Source organism: Canis lupus, chromosome 11 (genome assembly GCF_003254725.2).
Source record: "Canis lupus dingo isolate Sandy chromosome 11, ASM325472v2, whole genome shotgun sequence".
NCBI classification, from domain to species: domain Eukaryota; kingdom Metazoa; phylum Chordata; class Mammalia; order Carnivora; family Canidae; genus Canis; species Canis lupus.
In genome coordinates, this window is record NC_064253.1 from 67,855,938 (window position 1) to 67,866,128 (window position 10,191).

Below are 10,191 nucleotides of genomic sequence, written 5' to 3' on the forward strand. Positions count from 1 at the left end.
ACTAAGCAGCCCTGGATTTGGTGACAGGTGTGACCAGTACCCTTAAGGTGAGACTCCCCAGGAACCACGGGATTACAAAAACCCCTGACGAGCCAGCACCGCACCTCCCAGCGGCAGGGGGGCGGGGGACAGGTGACCTCTGTTGGGGCGCAGAGCCTGTCTCTTCCCCGAGCGCCTCGCCTGTGTCCTGCCCGAGAGGCCTGGCGGTGGCCCGTGACCGGCACCGTCCTCGGGACCGGCCTCTGTTGCGGCTGGAAGCCCAGGCCTGGGCCTTCGGGGGACACGGGGGTCTTCGTGGGGTCCGGTGGAGCGGGCCGCCCGGCCTTCCGCGGTTCTCGTCCCTGCCCCGGGGCTCGTCCCCTCCCTCCGTCCTTCCCCGCGGGACTCCGGCCGTGGGCTGGTGGCCCAGGACGGCCCCTCGGGCGCTGGTCTCCCCCGGGAGGGGCGCCCACCCCGGCCGCGGGCCTGCTGCAGCCTCGGGGCCCGGCTCCGCTCGGGGCTCCCGCAGTCGCCCCCTTAGGCCGAGTCGGTGCCCGAGCCACCTGGGCCGTCGGCCCGTCTGGCCCTCGCTGGTGGCCCTGGACGCCCCGGACACCGCGGAGGCCGTGAGCTCCTGCCAGGCAGAGGCCTGGGGCCCCCGGGACGCGGCTGTGGCCACGTGAACGCGGGACTGGGAGTCGGGGCGGCCCGGACCGCGCGGGGCCTCGCTCCCAGGGCAGTGTCGCCTCCTGACCCAGGGGCACTGTCAGGCTCCCCAGGACACGGACGCGGGGCTTTCCTTCCCGCTCTTCCTTTCTGGCTTTATTCAAACAGCCCCGTTGATACCGCGAGTAAACAGAACTGGGATTTACGTCTGGTCGTTTGATAGTTGCCGTCCGGGGGACCGATCTACTACATTTTCAACACATTTTTCATTTCGGGGGGAAACTGGGGCTACTCCCGCCGCCATCCCCAGCCCTGTCACCCCCGCCCCGACCCGCTACCTCGGGACACTCGCCAGGATGGTGAACAGTCAAGACTCGGGATTTCAGGAGCCTCCGTTGGGTTTTTATTTTGAACCGGGGTGGCTCGGCCCGGCCTGCCGTGGGGGACGGGGGTGGGCACGGGGACGGGCACGGGGTGGGCACGGGGGCGGGCACGGGGGGGGGCACCGGCCTGCACCCCTGCCCCGCTGTGGCCCGTGGACAGGTCCTCTGGGTTAGCGCAGCAGCTCCTCGTCCCCTGCGGACACAGAGAGGCTCGGGGAGCAGGTGCGGGGCGCGCCCAGGGGCGTTGGGGGCGGGGGACACTCGGGACGAGGATGCCTGGTGGGTGAGGGGAGGCCGCCGGGCTGACTTGGGACCCGCGCCTGAAGCCAGAACCTCCCGCTTGCCGGAGACTTGGGGTCTCCAGAACGCATTGCCCGGGGGACCTGGGTGCTGGCCCCTGCCGGTTTACCCGAAGCGCCCTTCGCCCGGGGGATGAGACCCGGAGGTCCGCTGGCTGCGCCCCCCGGAATGCCCTGCTGCTGGCGCCCCCGCTCGCCGATCGGTGACGTGCCGGTGGCCGCGCCCTGCGTGCGCCCGGCCCCGTGGGGCCCACCAGCTGGGCCCTCCGACCCATCTCACGGACGAAGCACCGGGGCTCAGCCTGGCACCCGCCCAGCGCGGCTGGCCCGCGTGGGGCCCCACGGGATGGGGTTTAGGCCCCGCCTACAGGTGGGGGGCGGGTGGGCAGGTCCCCCGCTGGGCCCGACGTGCCCCCCACACCGGCCGGGGGCCCACCTACCGGCGCCCGGGGCCCCGCAGTACTCCTTGCACTCCTTCTCCGAGTAGAACTTGTTGCCGTTGCCTTGGCAGCCCCCGTACACGAAGCGGACGCACCTGCCCTGGACGGCGTCGTAGGCCCAGAGGCTGTGGTGCATTCGGCAGGGGCCGGGGACGATGGGGAGGCTGCAGGCCGCTGGGGGGCGGGGGGGGCGTCAGCGGCCCTGAGGCCCGGCGGGCCCGGCTCGGCTGGACACCCAGGGGCTCCTCCCGGGCCGGAGCTGGGACCCGGGACAAGCAACCCCTCGCCTGGCACACCCGCGTCCGAGCGTGCAGTTCCCGTGACTCGGGAAGCCGGCCCTGGGCTCCCACCCCGGCGTCGTCTCCGGGGGCCCGGGGTTTGGGGCGCGGAGGCGAGGGGCCGGCGCTCACCCACGGTGCGGCAGGTCTGCAGACACTCCTTCTCGGAGGCGAAGTTGTTCCCGTTGCCCAGGCAGCCGCCGTACTGGAAGGTCTCACAGGCCATGGAGGAGCCGTTGTAGAAATACCTGGTGACCATCCCCAGGCAGGGGCCTTCCGCGTGGTCCAGCTGGCAGGCATCTGCGGGGGGCCGGCGGCAGCACCGACTGAGTGTCGCGGTGGGCCCGGCGCCAGCCTGGGTGCTGACCGTGCCCCATCTCGTCTGGTTTGCCCCTCTGCCCTCAGAGGGGTCGGTCAACTCATCTTACGGATGAGGACATTGGAGGCAGGGTGACCCGCCCAGGAGCACACAGCGCTGACATTCAGAACCATGATGTGCCTGCTGGACCCCAAATCAGTGTCCGTTCTACTCCTTAGCCCAGCAACCCGCACACCCACCACCCACCACCCACCCTGTTGGTCTTGTCCGTCCAGAGACTGTGATCATAGCAGGTGACAGCCCGTTCGCCAGGCCCCGGCCAGCCAGCCTCACCTCTGCCCTGGGGTCCCACTGCCATGCCCCTGCTCCCCTCGTTCCTGCCCCTGAAATGTCATCCTCCATAGAACCCACCCTGGGTACCTGGGCGAAGCATGAACCCCCTTCATGTAGGAAGTACTCCTTGGTCCCGACCCTCCATCCTGAGCTCCCCCAACCCCTCCGCTAACCTTCCCTTGGGGCCCATCAATTCCTTCCCTGCCTGCCTCCCCTACTAGGCCACAAGTTCCAAAAAGACATGGGTTTGTCTCCCTGACCCCAGTACCCTCCACAGGGAGAGGCGGGCTCAGTGTTGGCTGAGCAAGGTGGAGAGTGAGTCCTTCGTGAACACCGTCAACGACACAGAGCAGCCTCACGTCCTCCCCCAACTCGCCCCCACGAAGGCCCTGATCGTGAGCGCAGCAGGCCGCCGTCCCGCTGCAGCGACGAAGAAACCAAGGCTGGAGGCCACGCAGTGGTACGGACGAGGCCAGAACTCACTTCTCTTGGAGCTGCGAGTTCCTGAGCCCAAGGGCCACCCCCCGACCCTTGGCACCGCACAGAGGTCTTGATTTACCTCTTCTAGTCCCAGGCCTTGACCAGCAGACAAATAACAAAGAGTCTTCCTGACGGTGAGGGCAGCCCAGGTGAGCCGCCCACGGGCCCTTCCTCTAGGGAGCATGACAGAAGGGGGTGGAAAGGCGAGTGGCCATTACCTTCCTTCTTGTAGACAGTGTTTACTAGTTGCCCGGCGCCCGATCCTTCCTCCTCCTGGGGCAGCACAGCCCGCCGGGCTCTCTGCGGTAGAGAGAAAGAGAAGCTGTTGCGAGGACCTTGCCACTATCGCTCACCTGCAGCCCTGGAACATATAGACAGACCCTGAGCTTTGGGGATCAGGATGTAGACGGCAGCCCTGTTACTATACGATTAAGCAACTATCTTCCCCAAAGCGTCAACCCGAATCCCAGAATGTGCATCCCAGGGCAGGTTTCTGATCTGAAAGGAAAATCAGAACCGTGAAGTAAAGCAATACCCTGGTGTCCAAATTCTAGATGAAATGTCCAAAGGAATAAAATAATGGTGGGAAAGAAACTATCTGAATTGGAAACCAGGGAAGGGCAGCATTCCTGTGCTAGGAGCTTGAAGGCATTTCTACACGGCGGAGTATACAGACGTGAATGGCTTGCAGGAGGGCCTGGCCAGACCATCATCATTAGCAAAGGAAAAGCCACCCGGAGAGTATGGAGAAGGGACCTCAAGACAGACCCTAACACTTCGAACTGTGGTGACGAGGACTGAAGAGCAGGGCAGGATGCCAAAGCGGGCCAAGGCTCTCTACAGCCCACTGAGGCAGGATCTCGGGGGCCATTAGGGATGAGCAGGGAAACTGCCAGCCAACAGGCGGTCTCTGTCCTCAAGACAGATCCGGTATCTGAGAAAGATCTGTAGTAACCTTCAACATTGCCCTTCTCCTTTGAAGGTGTGACTAAAAGCCACGATCGGGGACTCCCCACTGTCAAGCTGGTGGCACACAGGCCTTCCCTGGGAGGGCGAAGGAAAAGAGAAAACTTGTGGAACAACTCAAAGAATGCAGCTGCTCAGAAGAATCAGGCTGAGCTAGAGAAATTCTCCACCAGAGCCAGGATGACAGTAAGAAGCAGGAGAAAACTTAAATCATCAAAAAATTTTGAAATTTTGAAATTGAAAATTTCAAAAAAAAATTTTGAAATTGAAATTCAAGAGGACGCTGCATCAATAGCACAGGGGCCAACGGTTATGGAAATGAAGCAGAGGAAAGAAGTCGGGAAACTACCAGACATGGAAAGGATTTCGTTGACTTGAACCACACGGTAGACATAAGAAACTGCAGGTCAGTGATTCTAAGAAAGACATTCACATAGTAGGAATTCTAGAAGGAGAGGGGATCGATATAGAAATCCTAGAAGAAAACTTTTCGGAGTTGAAGAAAGACTTGAGTTGTCCAATTATCAATAGGGATCAAAGGGAATGTGGCAAAATGAATGAAGAGCCTCACCTTGACATTCCCTAGACACAAAGGATAAGGAGCCCAGGGGCCCTTGGAGGAACTAGCAGCATCTGAGGGTCCTAAGAGGGGAAAGGTGGTACCCCGGGATTCTGTACTCATCCAAGGAGTTGGCCATGCCATAGACAGACAGCCAGACATCTTCACACGTGTCAGGATCCAGCAGTTTCCCATCCATGTGTTTATCCAGAACAAAACAAAACAAAACAAAACAAAACAAAACAAAACCAAAAATCCCCACTACTTCTAGAAATATTCCAGGGTACCTGGCTGGGGGCTCAGGTGATAGAACATGTAACTCTTGATCTCAAGGGTGTGAGTTTGAGCACCACGTGGGATGTACAGATTACTTAAAAATCTTAAAAAACATATATATTCCCACTGATTGAAAAGGGAATCTAAGTGCAAGGAAACAGGTGATGGGACAGCAAAGAAATGATGGTAAAAACCATAAAGCCAATCAAACCGAGAGTTGAGGCTAAATGACTATTACGATGGTCATACAACTTACTGTAAATGTTCAAAGTAATTCTCAAAAGGTGGACAATATAAACATCGATCTCAGATCACATCCACAAAGACAGACATGTGGGAAGCCTGAAAGGAAGAAATGGAGGTGTGCTCCATTTCTCTTTTTGTGCAAGGGAAGTCAATATTTATGGTTTCATTCTTGACACTGATAAAGAAATACAGACCCCCCCCACCCCCGCCCCGAGATCTGGATGAAAGTGGCAGATTGAAATTCCCCTCCAAGTTGCCTTCTTCAATACCTAACAGGAAAAAAAAAATGAATCCAGAATACCAATCTCCAGATGTTCATCAGCATCACTCAGTCAAGGAAAGGGGCATAGTTTAAAGCAAAAACCAGGATTGTTGATGAAGGAAAGAAATCAAATATTTTTGGAGCTGAACAGAATGGTCAGCTCCTAGCTCTGCCCTCTAACTCCCAAGTCATCAAATTTTTGATACTTCTGCCCAAGACTCCCAAATCCTGAGAGAAGGGAATTGAGGGCCCCTCTCTTTTTCTTCTTCTGACAAGAGTGGTGAAGATGACTTCTGGGAAGAAAAGAGGAAAACGGACCAGAGGCTGACTCTCTCTCAGTGTAGGTTCTGGGGCAACACGATCTAATGCACTGGGGGTATTGACAGATGTGCGTCCCTGCCCTGACCGGGGGCATGAACCCCACATAGGACATTTAGAAGTTCTTCAAAAGAGAAAGCAAGCAAGGGTCTTCCAACCAAGGTGGCGCACCCGAGGAGAGCTCTTCCACCCCTGTCCCTTCCCACCCTTTCCTTGGACTTCAGAAAGGTAGATGGAACACAAAATCCCCAGACCTGAGACTACATCTGGGTGGGAGGGCACTCGGCTCAATGTTAGTGGGGAAAGGGTCAAGGAGTAAATGAAACCCCCACCCCACCGCATCAGAACAGACACAAAAACTAAGCAGGCGCAAGAGAAAAAGAAATGGTACAGGGAATCCAGCCCCGTGTCTGAAAGAAGACATAGCCTGAAGCAGAGAAAGAGCCTGACGGTGGTGGCCCTTGTCACGACGGCCTAGGCGTCCCCTCAGGAATGGACCTGCATTCCCAGCTGAGCCGGCAACCCCTGCTGGAGACCGCCTCCGCTCACGGGACCCCTCTCGCTCGAGGTCATGCTTCCTCCCCAGACTGATGGACCTGGGGGCCCCTCGGCACCCTCATGGCACAACCCCCAAGGGCCCTCCCAGTTCTAGAGCTCCCACGGGGCTGACTGAGGCACCACGAGCACCTCACAGCTCTGCTTCTCCTTCTGCTCACTCCTCCCCTCATCCCTTCCTTCCACAGGTATGGGTCCAGGAAACCCCACCTACGACACCAACGAAGGAGAAGACGGAACTCAACAAGCAGACGGACATTCCTCAGCGGCCTCAAGCTATGGAATACTCCTTAGTGAAGACACGTATTTATGAAGACAAGACTCAAAGACAAAATGGTAAACAGAGTAAGATGAAAAGTGAGAACCCGGGCCCTAGATAAACAAATTGAGAACCAAGACTAGATTCATCCAGAGCTAGTGAATGAGTCAGAAACAGCAAGGACCAGGACGGATGCTGCTAAATGGAAGGACTGTCCCAGAAGAAAGGCTGCTGAGAATCCCAGGGAGTACGGGCGAAAGCAACGTGAGAACACCTAGTACGTGCGGAAGACAAACGCCCCAGGAGAGAGCAGGTGTTCCCGAGGTAGCAAAACCCAGGAAGGGAACGGAAGGGGAATTCCGAGTAGTGCCAGAGAGCCCCTAGGCCAGGATGCAATCTGGGGACGGAAAGAGCACACTGTACGCCAGAAAACTTTGATGTGGACTCTCCACGCCAAGACATGCCCTGGTGGGGATGCCGACTGCAGGGCAGCTGGCGGGCTCCGTCGGTAGAGCACGCTACTCTTGATCTCAGGGTTGTGAGTTCAAGCCCGTGTTGGGCTTAGAGCCTACTTAAAAAGAAAAAAAAGGAAAGGGAAAAAAAAAAGATGTAGATTATCTTCAAGGATAGTTTGCCCAGGCATCTGGGCAGAAAGAAGCAAACTGCTTACAAGGAGAAGAAATATCAGAGCGGCCTCAGGCTCTCCCAGAGCCATGATTCGTGCTGAAGAACAACGCAGCGGCACAGAGCACGTTCCAAGGGAAGGGAAGCATGACCCAGGAATCTGACGCCCAAGCAAAATGCCATTCAAGTATGAAGGAAATGGGCAGGCTTTCTCAGGCAAGAATTCAGAGATTAAAACTCCTAGAGCGTGCCCTGAAAACACCACTTGGTGACGAAATGGCGTTAAGGGATGAATAGAAATCAGTAACTCGGGAATAGAGAGGCCGTGGTTGTGTTCATAGGCGTGAGGGTGGAATCCGTTACCCTACAGAGCTCGTCTTCAGGGCCTGGGGAAGGTGGCGGCAGATGCTTGCTTGGAAGCGCGAGAAGCCCACTCATCTTTTAAAAAATACAAATAAAACTACGCCTAATGCTTTTAAGACCTGGAATCTCAGATACAATGCCATTTCCTAACGCTATGCCCAAATCTGTGCATCGCTCGCTGGAACATTCCTTCTATCCGTCCTACTCTCCACATGTGGGCGCGTCACGATTCCTGGAATAATGCGAATGCTGGTAGCTTTGGGTGGTGGCATTTTTTTTTAACTCTTATTTAGATACGTTTCTGCCTTATTTCAACTCTTTCTTATTTATTTTAATACATTATTTATTTTTATTTTTAAATTTCAATTCCTTGTAATGAGCATATGTCAGCTTTATAAGATCAGTGGCATTTTCTCTTTAAAAATACAGGTGCCAACAGACAACATGTTAACGGTATCGATTCTATGTAGGAATAAGGACGCTGTTATCTTTTTTTTACTTTCTTGTATTTTTAAAAAATTTTCAGACCTGTATCTGATATATTTAGAATATGTACTTGTTTAGAAACATAGCCTTGAAAGTTTATATATATAAGAAATATATATTTATGTATATAAATATATACAAATATACACACCCGCACACATAATATACACACACAACAGTAGGATAAATTAGGATGTATCATTTCCAAATAATCACAGAAAAAAATGAAGAAAGCTTAATCAATATGGTAAAGGCAGGAAAATAAAACAGAAGAGTAACAAAGCCCAAAAAATCAAAAGGCAGAACAGGAGAGGCGAGTTGGTTGAGAAGCTGCTTGCTCTCAGGTTTACTATTTTTTTTTAAGGATTTATTTATTTATTCATGAGAGATACATAGTGAAGGCAGAGACACAGGTAGAGGGAGAAGCAGGCTCCCCGCAGGGAACCCGACATGGGACTCAATCCCGGGACCCCAGGATCACGCCCTGAGCCAAAGGCAGACACTCAACCAATGAGCCACCCAGGCGTCCCCTTTTTTTTTTTTTTTTGGAGCTCAAATGACTTTATTTTTTATTTACTGAGTACTGAGCACCGTTATTTCATCACTGAGTACTGGCCTGGTTGTAGGCAGTACGGGGCTAAGAAGCTTTCCGACACGTCACTGAATTCTAGCACGTGGAAGGTAAGGGTAGCTACCCCATTTCACAGAGAAGGAAAGTGAAGTCTGGATGGGGCCGCACATGGCCCAGATGGCAGATCTGGGATTGAGCCCTGCGAGTGTCGGCCTCAAGGCCCCAGGCCTATCACTGCCTCCTCTCAACCCCGCTCGGTGACCCCACCCACACACCACCGCAGGATCTAAGCGAGGACAGCAAAAATCAGGCAGGAGGGGTGGGGATAAAGCGGGAAAAAGGGGTGCTCACCATGTATGGAGAAGGCTCTGGCTCCTGCTCGCCGGGGACACACTCACCTAGGTCAGGACGGGGGAGAGAGGTGAGCAAGAGGGCTTTGTTTCTTCCGTACGGTAATCACGTGTGCCAGGTGGGCACCATGCTAGGAACTGCCTTGGGCATTAGCCCCCTTCACAGATGGCTCATTCGTTGGAAAAGCCACCGGCTGGTGGCCGCACCGTCATTGCCGTCAGCACCATCACGGGCCCAGCGATGGCTAACATTTATCGAGCACTCACTAGACACCGGGCGCAGCGCTGTTGTATTTAACGGCTTTCTTTCATCGACTCCTCACAGCCACTATTACAAGGGAGGCGTTCCTACCTCCCATTTTACGGATGAGGACAGTAAGGCTCCAGAAGGTTGACTCCCCAGACGTCACACACCTCACCTTGAACCTCAGAACTCTAACTCTGGAGCCCATACTCTTAATACCAACACTGAACTGCCTCCCCAGAGGCACCTACGGATTCTGGATACAACCTCACTTAAACAGGTGGCACCAGGGTGGACGCTGAATCTCGTCTCGGCTCTGCTACGTATATGCTGTGTGCCTGGTTTCGAAGACAGGGGCTCCCCAGCTGCCCTCTCTGTAGCGGGCTGCGGAGACCATAACCCTACTTAGCTCAGAGGGTTGTAGGAAATACCCAGGGGCTGGGAAGGCGTTCTCTGGGGGCTGTGAAGAATGAGGAGGGGACAGAAATGTGAGGTGGGGTGGGGAGCATCCACCTTTGTCGGCCATGGTGAAGATAGCGTCCGCGGGGATGCCCACACCCAAGGCGACCTCCCTGAACTCCTCCAGCAGGCTTTCTCGGAGCTGTGGCTGTCGCCCTGCAATGGGAAGCAGAGAAGATGCCCAGAACCCTGGGTGCCTGGGATGCCAGGGCCTGCGATTATTTTGCCCAGTGATTTTCCTTCAGAAGTTGAAAACTTGCAAACCAATGTGATCTCTTTAGCGCAATTATGGGAAGATGGGCTCCACCGGAGGAGGAGGTGTCCCTCCCGGGCTCCCACCCAGGTCCCCCACATCTCCACGTGTGGGCTCTTTCTGCTGGTTCTGTTAAGGGCCCGGAAGCTCTGGGATTCTCGGGGTCTGGAATTTTAAAGACCACAAGAGGTCAGAGACTGAGTTCTGGCTCCTTCAGGGAGAG

General features: G+C 55.5%; 1 protein-coding gene across 1 annotated transcript in view; it reads right to left on the bottom strand.

Moving 5' to 3' along the window:
- Positions 1–1,087: 1,087 nt before the first annotated feature.
- Positions 1,088–10,191, bottom strand: part of LOC112650154 (alpha-1-microglobulin/bikunin precursor) — a 13,457-nt gene continuing 4,353 nt past the window's right edge. The window contains exons 5-10 of the mRNA XM_035696957.2: positions 9,770–9,871; positions 9,014–9,060; positions 3,396–3,477; positions 2,178–2,345; positions 1,768–1,941; positions 1,088–1,221 (exon numbers count right to left, since the gene is read on the bottom strand). Of these exons, the coding sequence (XP_035552850.2) occupies positions 1,199–1,221; positions 1,768–1,941; positions 2,178–2,345; positions 3,396–3,477; positions 9,014–9,060; positions 9,770–9,871 (596 nt within the window). The 3' untranslated portion in view covers positions 1,088–1,198. The remainder of the gene's footprint in view (positions 1,222–1,767; positions 1,942–2,177; positions 2,346–3,395; positions 3,478–9,013; positions 9,061–9,769; positions 9,872–10,191) is intronic.